This window comes from Saimiri boliviensis, chromosome 11 (genome assembly GCF_048565385.1).
Source record: "Saimiri boliviensis isolate mSaiBol1 chromosome 11, mSaiBol1.pri, whole genome shotgun sequence".
NCBI lineage: Eukaryota > Metazoa > Chordata > Mammalia > Primates > Cebidae > Saimiri > Saimiri boliviensis.
In genome coordinates, this window is record NC_133459.1 from 11,053,311 (window position 1) to 11,072,988 (window position 19,678).

The window sequence follows — 19,678 nt, forward strand, 5'->3', positions numbered from 1 at the left end:
GAGCAGAGATGGGAATGTGCTGCTTTTCTTCTTTCTTCTTCTCCTCCTCCTCCTCCTTCACCCCGTCCTCCTCCTCCTTCTTCTTGTATCTTTACCTAGAGACAGGGTCTCGCTATGTTGCTCAGGTTGGTCTCAAACTTTCAAGGCTCAGGTGATCCTCCTGCCTCAGCCACCTATGCGCTGGGATTACAGGTGTGAGCCACCGTGCCCAGCTGGAAGGTGCTTTCAAGATAGAATCACCAGGACCTGTGGGTGGGTCAGGTGGGAGTGCAGAGGGCAGGAGGGAAATCAGGGATCCTGTCCATATTTGGGAGCTCAGCATCTGGCTGCATGGAGGTGTCATTTTGGGACGCAGGTGTTTTGGAGAAAAGTTCTATTTTGCCCATGTTCAAGTGCAGTTGGGGGTTGGGTGTTGAAGTCTGGAGCCCTCTACAGTGTTCGAGACCCTAATATGGATCTCTGGGTACCAGAGTCGACTGCAGAATTTCTGGTGCCACCTGGGCCAGAGACCACTCCCTAGTAGACTCACCTTACTTCTATTAATCTAGCCCAAGACCCCGCCTTTTTTTTTTTGCCCCCTACATTATCCTGTTGATTCTTTCCACCGGAAGCATAGGCTTTTTTATTCAACCTGGTTATAGTGTGTGCTAGTTTTCTTTCGCTGCTTTAACGAATTAGTGCACATTTGGTGGCTTAGAACAGCATGAAGGTATTGTCTTATAGCCCTGGTGGTCAAAAGTCTATGACAAGTCTGTAATCCCAGCACTTTGGGAGGTTGAGGTGGGCAGATTCCTTGGGGCCACAAGTTTGAGACCAGCCTGGCCAACATGGCAAAACCCCATCTCTGCTGAAAATATAAAAATTAGCTGGTGTGGTGGTTCGTGCCTGTGATCCCAGTTACTCGGGAGGTTGAGGCACAAGAATTGCTCAAACCTGGGAGGCAGAGGTTGCAGTGAGCCGAGATTATGCCACTGTACTCCAGCCTGGGCGACAGAGCAAGACTGTCTCAAAAAAAGAAAAAAAGTATATGATAAGGCAGTGGAGGTATGTTTTCCTTCTGAATATGCTGTGGCAAAATGTTTCCTTGCCTTTTCTTTTCTTTTTTTTTTTTTTTTTTGAGACGGAGTTTCGCTCTCGTTACCCAGGCTGGAGTGCAATGGCGCGATCTCGGCTCACCGCAACCTCCGCCTCCTGGGCTCAGGCAATTCTCCTGCCTCAGCCTCCTGAGTAGGTGGGATTACAGGCACGCGCTACCACGCCCAGCTAGTTTTTTGTATTTTTAGTAGAGACGGGGTTTCACTATGTTGACCAGGATGGTCTCGATCTCTCGACCTCGTGATCCACCCGCCTCGGCCTCCCAAAGTGCTGGGATTACAGGCTGAGCCGCTGCGCCCGGCCGCCTTTTCTTTTCTTTTTGAGATGGAGTCTTGCTTTGTCACCAGGCTGGAGTGCAGTGGCGCAATCTCGGCTCACTGCAACCTCCGCCTCCTGGGTTCAAGTGATTCTTCCGCCTAGCCTCCTGAGTAGCTGGGACCACAGGTGTGTCCACCACACCTGACTAATTTTTGTGTTTTTAGTAGGGACGGGGTTTCACCATGTTGGCCAGGATTGTCTTGATCTCTTGACTGTAATCTGCCTGCCTCGGCCTCCCAAAGTGATGGGATTATAGGCGTAAGCCACTTCTGAGAGACAGTAGAGCATTTGGTTAAAGGTATGAACTTTTTTGTCAGCCTGTCAAGGTTATCCTTTGCTTCTGACAGCAGATGGTGACCTTGAGCAAGTTCAGTTACCTCTGTGTGCCTTGGTTTCCCCATCTATAAAATGGGCTAATAACAGTAGCTACCTTGTATTGTCAGGCTGGTGTAAGGATGACATGAGTTAGTATGTGTCGAGTGCTGAGAGCGGCTCCTGGACACAGTGAATACTGTGTAAATACGTAAAGGCGAGCCATTATTAGGTGCCTGTTGTGTGCTAGGCACGGTGGATGCAGCTATGGAGATGAACCAGTTCCAGTCCTTGCCCTCAATGGGCGACAGTGTGGGAAGGGGAAGACAGAGGAGAGAGTGGCCAGGACTGTGTGGGGGACTGTCTGGGGCCTGCGGGAGTCCAGAGGAACTCATCTTCACTTCCACCTGGGTCAGTCGGGGGGAAGGCTTTTGGGGGAGGCTCCGGAGTTTGCAGAGATGAGGCTCTGAGCCACAGATGGTGCCATTGCCCTAGCCAGCTTTGCCCAGGGCTCTGAGGCAGCAGAAGGGGTCAGAGGTCAAATAGCACATCAGCGCTGGTGTTGGGGCGAGCCTGAGGCCTGCTTTGGAAGCCCCACCCAGCAGGTTTCTTTTGGGTCCTCCAGAGGGCTGAGAACTCCTGGAAGTATCACCCACAGCTTCATCTCAGCAATCAACTTTCTTGTTTTTTGTTTTTCCTTTTTTTTGAGATGGAGTTTTGCTCTTGTTGCCCAGGCTGGAGTGCAATGGCACAATCTCGGCTCACTGCAACATCCGCCTCCCAGGTTCAAGAGATTCTTCTGCCTCAGCCTCCCCAGTAGCTGGGATTACAGGCGCCTGCCACCACGCCCGGCTAATTTTTAAAGTATTTTTAGGAGAGACAGGGTTTCTCCATCCTCCCTTCCCCTCCCCTTTTCTTTCCTTTAGGACAGTCTCTCTCCAGACTGGAGTGCAGTGATGAGATCTTGCCTCGCTGCAACCTTTGCCTCCCAGGTTCAAGCAATTCTCCTGCCTCAGCCTCCCAAGTAGCTGGGATTACAGGTGGCCGCCACCATGTCCAGCTAATTTTTTTGTATTTTTAGTAGAGGTAGGGTTTCACCATGTTGGTTAAACTGGTCTCAAACTCCTGACCTTAAATAATCTGCCTGCCTCGGCCTCCCAAAGTACCGGGACCTCAGGCGGGAGCCTCCATGCCCAGCCCATTACATTTTCCTTTGCGGCTGCCACGGTCCTGTGGCGGCTGTTGCTGCCCGGGAATGTACTTCGGGGCTTTGTGGTTTCTACCCCATCTCAGCTGTAGCTAGGAATGCAGCTGTAACACGACCTTCAGCGCTGGAACCGTTAGGGTCCCTGCAGTCTGAGCAATCGGCTCATGGAGCTGGATCGGGATTTCTGTGGGGCAGTAGGGATTTCTCGATGGGAAGTGAAGATTGAGCAGTTGCTGAATTCGGACTCAAGATGTGACCTTGATAAAATGGACTCACTCTTCTCCATCCTGTTCACCTCCCCCACGTGAATGGTCCTGAAACCCTTTAAAGGTTCCCTGGTGCCAAAGGCAACATTTCCCAAAGTCACTGTCTGGCAATGGCAGTTCTGAGAAATAACCGTTCTATGGCCAAGGAAGTTTGAAAAACATGGCACATTTTTCTGACCAGCCCCCAAACACTTCTTTGGAGAATCAGAGAGTAAGTAAGCACATCAAAGGCTCTGAGGGGCCCAGTGATCTAAAATGGAAACCTCTCAAATGGACTCCAGTAATGATTTTTGTTTATTTATCTATTTATGAGACTGTCTCATTCTGTTGCCCAGGCTGGAGTGCAGTGTTGCAATCAGAGCTCACTGTAACTGTAACCTCCAATTCTTAGGCTCAGACAATCTTCCCACCTTAGTTTCTAAGTAGCTGGGATTACATGCACATGCCACCACACCCAGCTAATTAAAAAAAAATTTTTTTTTTAGGCTGGGCGCAGTGGCTCACACCTGTAATGGCAGCACTTTGGGAGGCTGAGGTTGAGATGTGGTGAAACCCCATCTCTACTACCCAGGTGTGGTGGCGCATGCCTGTAATCCCAGAGACTTGAGAGGCTGAGGCAGGAGAATTCCTCGAACCCCGGGAAGCAGAGATTACAGTGAGCTGATACTGCACCACTACACTCCAGCCTGGGCAACAGAGTGAGACTCGGTCAAAAAAAATTTTTTTTTATAGAGACAGGATCTTGCTATGTTGCCCAGGCTGGTCTCGAACTCCTGGGCTTAAACAATCCTCTTGCCTTGGCCTCCCAAAGTGCTGGGATTACAGATATGAAGCACCATGCCTGGACTTGTTTTTTTTTTTTTTTTTTTTTTGCCTGTCATCTATTACCTTCCTGTAGCTCCAGCATTTGATAAAATGCTGTCTGGGAAATGACAGTGAAGCGCTTCTGGGCTCATCTCTTCTCTTTTTCTGACTCTCTCTTCTGCTTCCCTCTTGCATTTGTAAATTCCCTTAAACTGCATTGGGCCCAGCTGGATAATCCAGAAGAATCTCAAAATCCGTGGGTTCACAACCTCAATGCCATCTACCGCCCTGATTCCCCTTTGCTATGTAAGGTGACGTATATGAGCACATATATGAATATATGTTGGAAATAGAGGATAGAAGTCATAAAGAAAAATTAGTACTGGGACAAAGGATCTTTCAGCAATGCAGTTTTTACTCTTGGACTGCAGGAAGGGTACCCTTGCTAGCCATCGTGCCACAAGAGCACAATGAACAAAGGAAAACAGACAAATTTATTCCTTACGCATTTGGGGTCGTCCTTACTGCTGTATCTGATCTTCGTTGGCTGGAGACAGACCTCATAATCTAAACTAAAACGCGATTGGCTGACAACTTAACACTTTTTAAAACAAGTAAAGGCATTGGCGAGCTGGGACATGCCTGCGAGCACATCCAGCACAGATACCTTGATTAAAGTACAAGGACATGGAATGTACTATGTGCCTGTAAGCATGGCATGTCTAACAGCTACATAGAATAGGGCTCAACAAAGTTATTAGCACACTTATTCTCTAACAAGAAAGGAAACTTAAAAAAAAATTTTTCTACTTCCCACAATATGTCACCCTAGCTCCTGGGGATTAGGAAGTGGTCATCTTTAGTGGGTGCTATTCTGCTGACCACAGATGCCTTCTCACGTTCTCCTTCCATCCCACAGGACGGTAGGCACCTAGTGAGAGTGATATGATTCTTGCTAACTGGCAGAGCAGGAGTGTCACCATCTTGGACAAGCATCGCCATGTTAATTAAGTTCTCCTTGATTAGAAACCACCTAATCCAGCCCCAAAATATCAGCCTAATGGCTAATATCAGCATGACCATAAACCACAATGACATTTCCAACCAGAAATATTCCAACCCTAAGATAAACACCCCCATCTGACCAGAGACATTCCAACCCCACAGTAAAACTCTGCTCCACACAGAAACGTTCCTAGCCTTCGATAAGCTCCCCCTCCCAGAACCTTTAAATACCTTGGTCTGTAAGAGAAAATGCTGCTGACCGAAATCAGCCCGAAGCCCCTCTCAGCTTTATTCCCCAGAATAAACCTACCTTTGACTGTTAAGCCACTTTTCATGTTTTCTTCTTTTTTCTTCAACTCTTAACACAAACAGCTTCTCCAGGTGCTTGCCTGTCCCTGAGGTTCCTTCCAGCCAGGGACTCCTGGCTCCATCCTCTGTGGCTGTTTCTGTGTCCGCTGTCTTTGGGTTTTATCTCCAACCCTCGGGCCAGGCAGCCTGGATCCCTGCACGCTCTTCCTCAGCTGTGCAGGAACTGGGAGAAGCTCAGCTCGGCACCTGCTTGCAGGTGGGACAACCACAAGAGGTGCTGGCTGTGGCCAGGGAGGGACTGTGTGTACCAGTGGGTGTGTTTAAAGAGGATGACTTTAGTTTCAGGTAGTCTCTTGGTCTGGAGGTCGAGTGAGCACTCAGTGTGGAGAGAGGAGTTCAGAGTCCCACAGAATTAGGAGGTGACCGAGTCCGGCGTGTTGGGGAGTAGTCTAGCGGCTGCTTAGGAGTGGAACTGTAGCAGCAGAAGCACAGTCCTCTAAACTGTCCATACATTCTATTTTGTTAATTTGTGACGGGGTCTCACTCTGTCACCCAGGCTGGATTGCCGTGGCCCAACCACGGCTCAAGCGATTCTCCCATCTCAGCCTCCCGAGTCGCTGGGACTACAGATGCATTCCACCATGCCTGGCTAGTTTTTGTATCTTTTGTAGAGACGGGTTTTCTCCTTCGCCATGTTGCCCAGGCTGGTCTCACATTCCTGAGATTAAGTAATCCTCCTGCCTCCGCCTCCCAAAGAGCTGGGATTATAAGCACGGACCACTGTGCACAGCCAAATGTCCACACATTCTAATCCTTGGAACCTGTGACTATGGATCTTGAGACAGGGAGATTATCCTGGAATTATTAGGACAGGCCCAATCTAATCACATGAGACCTTAAAAGCAGAGAACCCGGCCGGACACGGTGGCTCACACCTGTAATCCCAGCACTTTGGGAGGCTGAGTGGGTGAATCACCTGAGGTTAGGAGTTCAAGACCAGCCTGACCAACACGGAGAAACCCCATCTCTACTGAAAATAGAAAATAACCCAGGCACATGCCTGAAATCCCAGCAACTCGGGAGGCTGAGGCAGGAGAATCCCTTGAACGCAGGAGGTGGAGGTTGTAGTGGGCTGAGATTGCACCATTGAACTCCAGCCTGGGCAGCAAGAGTAAAACTGTGTCACACACACACAAAAAAAAAAAAAAAAAAAAAAAGGCAAAGAACCCTTCCTGGCTGCGTTAGAGAGAGATGTTAGAGGTGAAGAGAGAGATGTGATTCGAGAAGGACTCAGCCCGCCATTGCTGGCTTTGCAGGTGGAGTAAGGGGTCATGAGCCAAAGGACGTCACAGTCCCTCGAAGCAGGGAACAACCCTTAATTGGCTGTCGGCAAAGAAACAGGGCCTCAGTCCTAAAACCGCAAGGAACTGAATTCTGCCAACAACCTTAGTGAGCGAGGAAACCGAGTCCCCTAGAGCTTCCAGTAGGGACACAGCTTGTGACCTGGATGGGGGTGATCAGAGGGGGCTCCCCAGAGGAAGCATCACTCACGAGTGAGGTCCTGAGGATGAACGGGGGTGCACTGGAATCAGGGACTGAGGCGGGCAGGGGAACAGCACTCACAGGCTGCCGCAGGGAGTGGGGTGCCTGTGGGGTGACAGTGGCAAAAAGAGGCTGGTGGGAGAGAGCACCCTGGGCTTCACAGGCAGGCGAGGAGGGCAGGGCCTCTTGGGTCCTGTTAAGACTTTTTTTTTTTTTTTTTTTTTTTTTTAAATATGGACCATTTCACGAATTTTCATATCATCCTTATGTAGGGGCCATGCTAATTTCTGTATTATTCCAATTTTAGTACATGTGCTATTGAAGCAAACACAAGACTTGGGCTTTATTCACAGCTGGGTTGGAAGCCACCTGAGAGTCTTCAACAGGATGGAGGGGAAGACAGCCAATGGTGTTTTAAAAAGATAGGTCTGGTGTCTGCACTGTGAGCTGGTGGGGGGATGGGGTGGATGCGAGGAGACCCTCAGGTGGCTACTGTCAAGTCCAGATGGTGGGAAGGTGAGGAAGAGATGGTAGATTTGGGGGTAAAACTGCAGGTTACATAGACAGAACTAGTGATAGGTTGGGGAGGTTGGGGGCCAAGGGAGAAGCAAGCATTTCAAAAAGCAGTCAGTCTCGGCCAGGCACGGTGGCTGACAACTGTCATCCCAGCACTTTGGGAGGCTGAGGTGGGTGGCTCATTTGAGGTCAGGAGTTCGAGACCAGCCTGGCCAACATGGTGAAACCCTGCCTCTGCTAAAAATACAAAAAATAGCCAGATGTGGTGGCAGGCGCCTGTAATCTCAGCTACTTGGGAGGCTGAGGCAGAAGAATTGCTTGAACCTGGGAGGTGGAGGTTGCAGTGAGCCGAGATCGCCCCACTGCACTCCAGCCTGGGTGACAGAGTGAGTATTCTGTCTTAAAAAAAAAAAAAGCAGTCAGTCTCAAGGAGAGTGGGAGCAGGGATCTCAGAGCCGTGGACTGCAGCGCCCCCCACCCCAGGCAGCAGAAGCTGGCAGATCAGAGCATGTGCCAAATCCTCGCTCTAACACTGCCCAGCTGTGTGACTTCGGGCAGATTTCCCAATGTCCTTGTGTTTCAGTCTCCCTATCTGTAAAATGGGTTGGCAGTTGTTGGCTATCAGAATTACTTTTGCTATGGAAAGCCGTTCTAGCATTTGCACTTTTTTCTGCTCAGCTTCTGTTAGGCCAGTGCATCTCAAACTCCTTGGGGCTCTTGTTAAAATGCAGATTCCAGTTAGGGAGGTCTCAGGTTCTGCATTTTGAGAAAGTTCCCAGGTGGTGCCCATATGGCTAGCCCAGGGCCTCACCTTGAGTAATAGGTGCACAGTGTCAGGGTGCACAGTGGTGGAGATCCCCGGGAGACAGGGAGGGGAGAGGTGCTTACCTCGCTGGCTCTGCCCAGCTCTGGCCCCTTTGGGGATTTTGCATTTGATCAGATGCCCCAAGCCCCCCACAACTTCTAGACTCATCTCCCACAGGTATGGTCTGGCCGAGACCAGGTGGGGCTTTTTGAAAGTGAACTTAACAGGGTTTGTAGGGAAAACCAAACCAACCTGAAAATAGACAGGCCTAGAAATGGCAAGGTTTTAGGCCGCGCTCTCTTCATCTTGATGCTGTTAAGGTGGGGCCAGGGCCCCCAGCTGCACAGCTCATTACCTTGTGGACACTTCGTTTTGCCTTGAACCTGCGGGGAACTCCACCCAAAAGCCCCCTCCCCCCTCAGTTGTTGGGCTTCCCCCTCCCACTCTTTACTTCCTGACCTCTCCTTCCTTCCCGGGCAGGGGCCAGAGCACATCCCAGCTCCCTCTGCCTCTTCCCCAGGGCAGCAGGAGCTGGTGAGCCAGGCAGGGTAGCCCTGGAAATTCACAGGGCCAGACTTCTCTGGGCGGCTGCAGGTACCTGGGCTGCTGCCTCCTTCTCCACCAGGAGCTGAGACTGTGAAGAGCCTGTGTGAGGGGAAGGGGTAGGGGAAAGGGGTGCCCCTACCTTGCTCGGCCCCACGTGGAAAATGGGGTCCCAAGTCCTCTGCGCCTCCGTTTTTCATGGGGGTCTGAGAGGCACGGGTTGTGCATCCCAGCTGAGAGCCCGTGGCCCCTCCGCACAGCAAGAAGACTGCCCTCTCATGGTAGGCTAGAGATTTGCAGAGAATTATTGTTGAAAAGAAGCTGCCACCTCCCAGCCTTTGGTGTCCTTGAGATGCTATTTACATAGGTGGCTTTGTATGTCTGCATTCTCACTCTCTTTATGTATACACATATGATTATCACCACTTTTTTTTTTTTTTTTTTTTTTTTTTTACAGATAAACAGTTTTTTTATTCCTCCTCCTCCTCCTCTTCCTCTTCATCTTCCTCTTCCACTTTTTTCTGGGCAACTTTAGCGGGACCCTTTGCACCATCAAACTTTCCTTTCGCCTTACAGTCAGCAACATCCTCCTCACACTTCTCCTTCAGCTTTGCCGCCTTAGTGACGGAAGGCTGCTTTTCGCTGTCACTTAGGCCATTCCACATCTCACCCAGCTTTTTTGCCACGTCTCTAACAGAGATGCCAGCGTTTGTGGATTTGATCTTGAGGCGGAATTCTGAGCAGAACAGGAAGAAGCCAGAAGGTGGCCTTTTGGGGCCGTTAGAATCTTTCTTTTTCTTGCCTCTCTTAGCTGGTCCGTAATCCTTCATTTCCCGATCACAGCGCACTTTATCCGCCTTTGCCATTTCATCAAATTTAGATTTCTCTTTCCCAGACATTGTCTTCCACCTCTCAGAGCATTTCTTGGAAAATTCTGCAAAACTGGCAGGGACCTCTGGGTTTTTCTTCTTATGTTCTTCTCTGCACGTCTGCACGAAGAAGGCGTAAGCAGACATCTTGCTCTTTGGTTTCTTGGGGTCACCTTTAGCCATCTTGACTGTATTGTTCGCTAGTCCGTGCAGCGCAGGGCTGGTTATCACCACTTTTTTATTTTTTAATTTTCTATTTTTTTTTGAGGTTTTCACTCTGTTGCTTAGGCCGGAGTGCAATGGCACAATCTCGACTCACTGCAATCTCTGCCTCCTGGGTTCAAGGGATTCTCCTGCCTCAGCCTCCTGAGTAGCCGGGATTACAGTAGCCATGATGCACCATCACAACTGGCTAATTTTTGTATTTTCAGTAGAGATAGGGTTTTGCTGTGTTGGCCAGGCTGGTCTCGAACTCCTGACCTCAGGTGATACGCCGGCCTCAGCTTCCCAAAGTGCTGGGATTATAGGTCTGAGCCACCGTGCCCAACCAAGATGATCCCAGTTTTGCTGGCGACATCCAGAGCATTGTAATCAGGAGCCAGTGGAACACACGACTTCTTCTCTCCATCAGGCCAAGTCAGGGTGCTGGCCTTGGCCATGTGCATGTCCTAGAGCTTTTTCACGCCTGTTGCATCTGGTGCTTGTTGGCTTTGACATCCACAGCGAACACGAGTGTGTTGTCTCCTGTCTTCTTCGTGGCAGACTCGGTGGTCAGTGGGGACCTGATGATAGCAGAGTGATCAAGCTTGTTTCTCCTGGGGGCACTATTTTGAGGATATTTGGGCATTTAAAATTTATTTTTATTATTTTTATTTATTTATTTTTTTTGAGACAGAGCTTCGCCCTTGTTGCCCAGGTTGGAGTGTAATGGCGTGATCTCGGCTCACTGCAGCCTCTGCCTCCCGGGTTCAAGCGATTCTTATGCCTCAGCCTCCCTAGTAGCTGGGATTACAGGCACCCACAACCACGCCCGGCTATGTTTGTTTGTTTGTTTGTATTTTTAATAGAGGCAGGGTTTCACCATGTTGACCAGGCTGGTCTCGAATTCCTGGGCTCAAGTAATCCTCTTGCCTTGGCCTCCCAAAGTTCTGGGATTACAGGCATAAGCCACCGCGCCTGGCCCTGGACTTTTTTTTATTTTAAAGATGGGTAGCCTGTGGCCCAGAGATAGGGGAGAGGTGGGGACATGAAACTCAAATCTCCTCTCTGCGTTTAGTTGCTGTGTGACCTTGGGCAGGTGGCTACACCTCTCTAGGCTGCAGTTTCCTCATCTGTAACATGGGTTAGTGATCTGGCCCCAAAGAGCTGGGGGTGTGTAAAGGAGGGGCTGTGTGAAAGCAGGTACCCAAAGCTAGACCTGGGGGAGTCATGTGCAATGCCTTGGGCTCCCCATTCTCTGTACTCCCTCCTCCCCCAATGAGCCAGGTGTGGTGGCAGGAGGGAAACAAAGCCAGAGTGTCCCCCACTGTGCCCCAGCAGAGTGAGCAGGGCCTGCGGCCATGGTCCCTGTAGACTCCGTAGCTGTCAGTGAGATGAGCAGGCAGGTCAGGAGAGGAGACCCAGGACAAGGACCCAGAATGTCCCCACACTCAGCAGGCCTAGCACGTGAGCCCTCACACCTCCAGCCAGCCCCAGGCGCAGGCTGCTGATGCTGTGGGTTAGGAGTACGTCAGGGGTCCTGGCAGTTTCTTGCCATCTGGAGAGGCCCCCAGGAGCCCCCTAGGTGACTTGAGAGAGGACACCCTCCTCCCTACTGGAGGAGGGTGTGCCCAAGGCCCTGGGCTCTGGATTAAATGAGAAGGGAGACAATCCAAGCACCATGTGACTATGGGGCAAATATCAAGTTCATTTATTATTTCAAATTAATATGGTGACATGTTTCAGATGAGCAAAAAAAAAAAAAATAATAATGATATAACCAAACACCCCATTTATCCACCTTCCAGCCATGCTGCTGCTCTCTGCTACTTCCTGAACATGCCAGGGCTTCACTGTTCCCTTGAGTGGAGACAAGAGTCAAGCAGTCCCTTAGGCTGGCCAGGCCTCTCTCCTGGGGGCAAGTGGCTTCTACTTCCCTTCCCCAAATCAAGAAAGCCCCACATTGCACCAGGGGCCACATCCTTTCTGCCAGGCACCATCTTGGATGCTGAAGACATGGAAATGTGACAAGGCTCCCTGCCTGACTCCTGCCTCACTTCCTGCCTGACTCCTGCCTCACTTCCTGCCTCCCTTCCTCTCCCCTTCCCCCACCCTAGAAGTTTCACATCTCGGATCACGCTAGAAAAGTGCTCCCCGTCGTTCTATGTGGAAAGACAAAACTCCTTCCCTGGGATCTCAACAGAGAATTTCCTCTCTTGAACCCTTTCTTACAATGGGGCTTCACTTTCAAAGAACCCTTGAAACACATGAGGGGGCTTGTTAAAAACATCTTCCTGAGGCCGGGTGAGGTGGCTTACACCTGTAATCCCAGCACTGTGGGAGGCTGAGGCAGGAGGATTGATTGAACTCAAGAGTTTGAGACCAACCTGGGCAACATAGCAAGACTCAGTCTCTACCAAAAAATAAAACATTAACTAGGTGTGGGGCTGCACGCCTGTGGCCCCAGCTACTTGGGAGGCTGAGGAGAGAGGACTATTTCAACCTGGGGAGGTCGAGGCTGCAGTGAGCCATGATTGCACCATTGCACTCCAGTGTGGGCAAGAGTGAGACCCCATCTCAAAAAAAAAAAAAAAAAAAAAAAACAACAACCAAAAAAACCCATAAAACAAAAACCACACCTTCCTGAAAAGAGTGAGTTTCTCCGACCCCTACTTTATGCACAAGAATGAAACTTGAATATGAAAGATTAAACAATCTCATTTAGAAGTTAATGTAGGAGAATATCTAAGTGACACTGGGTGGGCAAATATTTCTTTTTTCTTTTTTTTTTTTTTTTGAGACGGAGTTTCGCTCTTGTTACCCAGGCTGGAGTGCAATGGCGCCATCTCGGCTCACCACAACCTCCGCCTCCTGGGTTCAGGCAATTCTCCTGCCTCAGCCTCCTGAGTAGCTGGAATTACAGGCACGCGCCACCACGTCCAGCTAATTTTTTTGTATCTTTAGTAGAGACGGGGTTTCACCATGTTGACCAGGATGGTCTCGATCTCTTGACCTCGTGATCCACCCGCCTCAGCCTCCCAAAGTGCTGGGATTACAGGCTTGAGCCACCGTGCCCGGCCTTCTTTTTTCTTTTTTTAAGATGGAGTGTCACTCTGTCGCCAGGCTGGAATGCAGTGGCTCCATCTCAGCTCACTACAACCTCTGCCTCCCAGGTTCAAACGATTCTCCTGCCTCAGCCTCCTGAGTAGCTGGGATTACAGGCCTGTGCCACCATGCCCAGCTAATTTTTGTATTTTTAGTAGAGATGGGGTTTCACCATCTTGGCCAGGATGGTCTCAATCTCTTGACCTCGTGACCCACCTGCCTCGGCCTTCCAAAGTGCTGGGATCATGGGTGTGAGCCACCGCTTCCGGCCTGGATGGGCAAATATTTCTTAAACAAGACCAAAAAAGGAGCATTCGCAGGAGGCTGAAGCAGGAGAATTGCCTGAACCCAGGAGGCGGAGGTTGTGGTGAGCCGAGATGGCGCCATTGCACTCCAGCCTGGGTAACAAGAGTGAAACTCCGTCTCAAAAAAAAAAAAAAAAAAAGGAGCATTCGCCATAAAAGAAGAGATTGGTACATGTACTTTATTAAAGCTAAGAATGTCCATTCATCAAAAGCCTCCATCAAGAAAGTGAAAAGGCAAGCCAGAAGATGCAAGAAGGCACTTGCAGTACATATATCAACAGAAGCTGGGTATCTAGGATATGTAAAGAACTCGCACACATCAATAAGAAAAGCCAGACAACCCAATTAAAAAAAAAATGGCCATAAGACCTGAACAGGCATCTTACAAAAAGAATGCCTAACTGGTTAATAGACATGGGACAAGGTGCCCAACAACATTACTTATCAGAGAAATGCAAATAAAAGCCACAGTGAGGTATCACTACAGACCCGCCAAGATGGCTAAAGTTTTAAAAACTGACATCAGCAAGTGCTGACAAGGATGTGGAGCAACTAGAATCCTCAGACACTGCAGGGAAGTGCCTGCTGGTATGACTACTATAGAAGCCTGGAGGGAGAATCTATCAGAACTGAGCATGCCTTATGCCCCAGCAATTCCACTCCTCAGTATATAACCAACAAAAGCATGTACATTTGGGCACTAAAACATGTGTACAGGAATGTTCCCAGCAGCACTATCATAATAACCAAAAAAGTGAAATATCTATTGAGAGCAGGCCTGGAGTGGTAGCTCAGGCCTGTAACCCCAGCACTTTTGGAAGCTGAGGCAAGTGGATTATTTGAGGTCAGGAGTTTGAGATCAGCCTGACCAGCATGGTGAAACTCTGTCTCTGCGAAAAATACAAAAACTAGCCAGACATGGTGGCACATACCTGTCATCTCAGTTACTTGGGAGGCTGAGGCATGAGAAACATGTAAGCCCAGGAGGCAGAGGTTGCAGTAAGCTGAGATCGCGCCACTGCACTCCAGTCTGGGCAACAGAGAAAGACTCTGTCTCAAAAAAAAAGAGAGAGAGAGATAGAGAGAGAGAGAGAGAGTAGATGAGACAAATAAATTGTGCATGTTTGTGCAATGCTGTACTGCAAAGCAATGGGCAGAAATGAGCGACTTATTTACAACAATGTGAATGATTCTCTCAATATAATGCTGAAATAAAGAGGCCAGTTGCAGGGAAACAGACTGTGTAATTCCACTTTATGTAAAATCCAAAAGCAGACAGCATTAATAGAAGGATAGAAATCAGTTTAGTTGGGCCGGGCGCGGTGGCTCAAGCCTGTAATCCCAGCACTTTGGGAGGCCGAGGCAGGTGGATCACGAGGTCGAGAGATCGAGACCATCCTGGTCAACATGGTGAAACCCCGTCTCTACTAAAAATACAAAAAAGTAGCTGGGCATGGTGGCGCGTGCCTGTAATCCCAGCTACTCAGGAGGCTGAGGCAGGAAAATTGCCTGAGCCCAGGAGGCGGAGGTTGCGGTGAGCCGAGATGGCGCCATTGCACTCCAGCCTGGGTAACAAGAGCGAAACTCTGTCTCAAAAAAAAAAAAAAAAAAAAAAAAAAGAAATCAGTTTAGTGGGTATCTTTTGGGAGGGAGTGTGTGTAAGGGGGGAGGAGGGAAGGGCTGGGGCTGGCTAGGTCATATTTGATGAGTTGGGTGCTGATCTCATGGTGTGTTCGCCCTGTAAAAATGCAGTGGGCTGTAACTTGAGATCTGCCCACTTTTTTGTAAGGGCGTGTTAGACTTCAACAAATAAGTTTACCAGAAATTTGTACTGGTGGACGCATCCCAGAGACAAGGTAGGAAGCAACTATGTTAATGCTAGGGCGAGGGGATAGTGGTGATGATTATGGTATGAAAATGGCCAGGAGAATTTGCTCATGGGTTGTTAGTGAGGACAGAGTCAAGGGAGATGCTAAGGTTTAAGGTGGGAGGAAACCCAAGGGTGGTGTGGGTTTGTGGAATCAGGAGTTCTGGCCCTGATTTCTCTCCTATGATACAAAGCTCCATCTCAGGCCTCCTGAGACTGGTGGGGACAGAGGGATTATGGATATCTGGGACCCACCTGGCCTCACCAACTTGTCTGACCCACCAGGATCGACCCTTCAAGGACGACTGTAGAAACCCCAGCCACTACTACAACGAGAGCGTCAGAAGGTGCTGCTACCGATGTCCCGAGGGTGAGTGGGGGCGATGGAGGTGGGGACAAGGGTGAAATTTGTCCTTAATGGATGACCCTCTGGGGGGATTGATGAGTGAGGAAATGGTGGCCAACCGTCATGGTCATAATTGGCTGCAGTTTTCTGCAGATCATTGCCTGCGTCGCACAGTCCAGAGACTCTCTCGGAAGGCTAGGGCTGTAGAATTGAGACAGTATTTGTGCTGCCACAGGAAAGTCCGTCTCTGTGAATTTTTATTTTTAACCTAGGGCTGCCCCTTATTGGACACTTACTATCCATGAGTCTGAGACCTTTATATGCACTGTATCATCTCATTCAGTGCTTGCAATTATCCTTTATCACACTCATTTTGCAGATGAGGTTACTGGGGCTTGGCAAGCTTAAATTCCAGCCACTTCTCTTGATGACCAGGGTCACAGAGCTGGGAAATGCTGAAATGATCAGGGCTGGAGTCGGGGCTCAGAGACCTTAGCACCTGGGCTGTCAACATCCCCAGACCACCTCTCATTTCTGGGGCCTGGAAGCCCTTTGCAGTTCTCCTCCCTCCCTCCCTCCATCCCTCCCTCCCCCTCTTCCTTCCTTCCTTCTTTCTTTCTTTCTTTCTTTTTTTTTTTTTTGAGATGGAGTTTCGCTCTTGTTACCCAGGCTGGAGTGCAATGGCGCGATCTCGGCTCACCGCAACCTCCTCCTCCTGGGTTCAAGCAATTCTCCTGCCTCAGCCTCCTGAGTAGCTGGGATTACAGGCACGCGCCACCATGCCCAGCTAATTTTTTTGTATTTTTAGTAGAGACGGGGTTTCACCATGTTGACCAGGATGGTCTCGATCTCTCGACCTCGTGATCCACTCGCCTCGGCCTCCCAAAGTGCTGGGATTACAGGCTTGAGCCACCGCACCCTGCCCCTTCTTTGTTTTTTTTGAGATGGAGTTTCTCTCTTGTTGCCCAGGCTAGAGTGCAGTGGCACAATCTCGGCTCACTGCAACCTCCGCCTCGTTCAGGTGATTCTCCTGCCTCAGCCTCCTAAGTAGCTGGGATTGCAGGCATGCACCACCACACCTGGCTAATTTTCTAGAGTAGAGACGGGGTTTCACCATGTTGGCCAGCATGGTCTTGAACTCCTGACCTCAGGTGATCCACCTCCCTCAGCCTCCCAAAGTGCTGGGATTATAGGTGTGAGCCACTGCACCTGGCCTCTTTTTTCTCTTTTTGTATTAATTTAAAATAGAGACAAGATCTCTCTATGTTGCGCAGGCTGGTCCTGAACTCCTGGGCTCAATCAGTCCTCTTGCCTCAGCCGCCCAAAGCGCTGTCATTACAGGCATGAGCCACCGCGCCCGGCCCCTTTGTAGTTCTTAACTGCTCCAGCCTAGAACAGACATTTATCTCAGAACAACCTGGACAATAGATTTCTCTGGGACCAGTCTTCTGGACCAGAGCTCTCTTTCTGGAATACTCGACCACCCCCAGCACCGTGACCGACTTCTGGTCGATTACCAGGAAATCCTTCTGGAGCAGGGGTGAGTGTTCTTCCCATTTTACAGGTGATGCTGAGGCCCGGGTAGGTGAGCCGCTGGAATAGGGTCATGAGGCATTTCTGCCCCTGTGGTTATCATCAAAAGCCCCGAGGCACAACCAGTGGTCATAGATGGGTGGGGCAGGACATAATGATACCCCGTGGTCTGTGACCTCCAGGAACAGAGACTGTGACGGGGATATCAGCCATTACGTGTGCCGGTAAGGGTGGGAGGAAGTCTGTGTGTGTCTGGTTCATCTTTGCTGCTTTTTGATTTGAGGACGGCAGGCCATTGCAAGTGGGCGGACATCGTCTGGGGGCAGAGGGGCCCATCTACCCGTCACTTAATCTTCTCAGCTGTGCTGTCTGGAGGGTGGTGATGGGCTATGGCCATCGGGGCATTCCACTGGAGCTGGGTGGGAACCTGGGTCTGTCTCTGCCACGAGATTCAGACCCGACTTGGGCTCAGGCCCCCAAAGGACAGAGGGAAACATTCTGGGAAAGAATTTGATGTTTTTGTGTTTGATTTTGATTTGTTTGTATTTCCAACAATGATTTGAAGCAGTCATTGTACAGAGGAAAGCAGTGGGTTGGACGCTATTGGACTTTCTTGCTTTTCTTTTTGGTTTAGGGTTGATTTTGAATGATCTATCAGGTGGGTCCCCCGCTTTTTTCCGTGCTTCACTGGTCAGCCACCCACCCACCCATCCAAGTACCTGTCCCTGCTCACCCGCCCATCCATCCACGTACCTGTCCATCCACCCATCTTTTCAACCACTCACTAACCCACCCCTTCCCATCCCCTTTCCATGTTCCTTCCCATCCAGTTCCCATCCATCCACTTATCTATATGAGTTTTCTGGGGCTGCCATAACAAAATACTGAAGCCTGGGTGACCTAAACAATAGACATTTATTTTCTTGCAGTTCTGGAGGCTTGAAGGTTCAAGATCAAGGTTTTCACAGGGTTTGGTTTCTGGTGAGGGCTGTCTTCTTGGCTTGCAGATGGCAGTCTTCTCATGGTGGGGACATCTCTCTCTCTCTCTCTCTCTCTCTCTCTCTCTCTCTCTCTCTCTCTTTCTCCCCCTCTTCACATAAGGCCACCAATCTCATTGAATTAGGGGCCCATCCCTATGACCTCATTTAACCTTAATTATCTCCTAAAAGTCCTACCTCCAAATACAGTCACATTGGGGGTTAGGGATTCAACACATTTAACATATGAACTTTGTGGGGGACACAATTCAGTCCATAGCACCCTCTCCTTCCTATGTCCCCCCAATTATCCTCCCTTTTACCCCCCATCCATACACCCACCCCTCTCCTGGCCATCTTCCCATCTACTTTTCCATCCATCCATCCCTCCATCCATCCCCCATCCAACAAACATTTCTTTCTTTTCTTTTTTTTTTTTTTGAGATAGAATCTTGATCTGTGGCCCAGGCTGGAGTGCAGTAGTGTGATCTTGGCTCACTGCAGCCTCTGCTTCCTGGGTTCAAATGATTCTCCTGCCTCAGTCTCCTAAGTAGCTGGACTTACAGGTGTGGACCACCACGCCCGGCTAATTTTTTGTATTTTTAGTAGAGACAGGGTTTCACCATGTTGGCCAGGCTGGTCTCAAACTCCTGACCTCAGGTGATCTGCCCATCTTGGCCACCCAAAGTGCTGGGATTATAGGCATGAGCCACTATGCCTGGCTTCTCATTCTTATGATGGGGTCATCTTTCACCTTTCCAGCTTCTTCTCCCTTCGCTATTCTGCAGGAACTGCTGCATACTTTGAAGTCTCTAGGACTTTTCATTTATTTATGTATTTATTCGAGATAGAATCTTGCTCTGTTGCCCAGACTAGAGTTCAGTGGTGCAATCTTAGCTCCCTGCAACCTCCACCTCTAAGGTTCAGGCAGTTCTCTTGCCTCAGCCTCTCAAGGAGCTGGGACTACCGATGTGTGCCACCACACCCAGCTAGTTTTTGTATTTTTGGTAGAGACGGGGTTTCACCATGTTGGCCAGGCTGGTCTCCAACTCCTGACCTCCAGTGATCTGCCTGCCTCAGCCTCGCAAAGTGCTGGGATTACAGGTGTGAGCCACTGCACCCAGCCTAGTCTCTGGGCCTTTCGACATACCCATCCCCATTTGGGATGCCCTCTCCACAGTCCCTACCTCCTGCGATCCTGGACCCCCTTCCTCCATGAGGCCGTCCCTTGCTAGCCTGGTGCTGGGTGGTGGCGCCCACACAGTTCTCCTGGGGCCTCTGGAAAGGAGTGGCCACAGCCCTCTCATTTTTCGTGGGACCCACAATCCCAGCCACAGGGAGAGAGACTTCCTTCTCATCCTCTTCCGGCCCGTTCGACCCCGGCCTGACAGAGGCTTGATGGGGACTGGATGGAGAGAAAATGACATCCCATGTCCCAGGCTCCCTCCACTTAAAAGCTGTGACCTAGGAAGAGGGGGGGTCCCTTCTCCCCACTTCCCCTCTGCAAGGCCCAGTGCTGGTTGGGGCTGAGCACCCTATATTGGTGTGGTAGGTGGGGCATTTTACTGGAGTTTTATTGACCTTGTGCTTCTGGAAAGCCAGAGAGAAAAAATGAAAAACCCACAAAAACCCCTTCTTTGATCTCTTGGGGAAATTTCTTGACATTTTGCCCGCCGTCTGCAGCCAGCACTCAGCTGTGTGACTGGGTTTGCGTGTGGGCGGGTTGGTGGACGAAGGAAACGGAGCGACCTTTGAG

The 19,678-nt window shown here is 49.9% G+C and overlaps 1 protein-coding gene, 1 non-coding gene and 1 pseudogene across 3 annotated transcripts in view; 1 reads left to right on the forward strand and 2 right to left on the reverse strand.

Moving 5' to 3' along the window:
• TNFRSF8 (TNF receptor superfamily member 8) overlaps positions 1-19,678 on the forward strand; it is a 79,680-nt gene that overhangs the window by 6,889 nt on the left and 53,113 nt on the right. Inside the window, exon 2 of one of the 2 annotated variants that reach the window (XM_003936015.4) lies at positions 15,352-15,436. In XM_003936015.4, the coding sequence (XP_003936064.1) occupies positions 15,352-15,436 (85 nt within the window). Of the gene's footprint in view, positions 1-15,000; positions 15,437-19,678 lie in introns of those variants that run through there. The other variant, XM_074380070.1, reaches the window with a different exon arrangement.
• On the reverse strand, positions 7,086-7,189 carry LOC120366161 (U6 spliceosomal RNA). The gene has a single exon (XR_005580909.1). It is a non-coding gene; the product is annotated as a U6 spliceosomal RNA (small nuclear RNA).
• Positions 9,193-9,774, reverse strand: LOC104652649 (high mobility group protein B3 pseudogene; annotated as a pseudogene).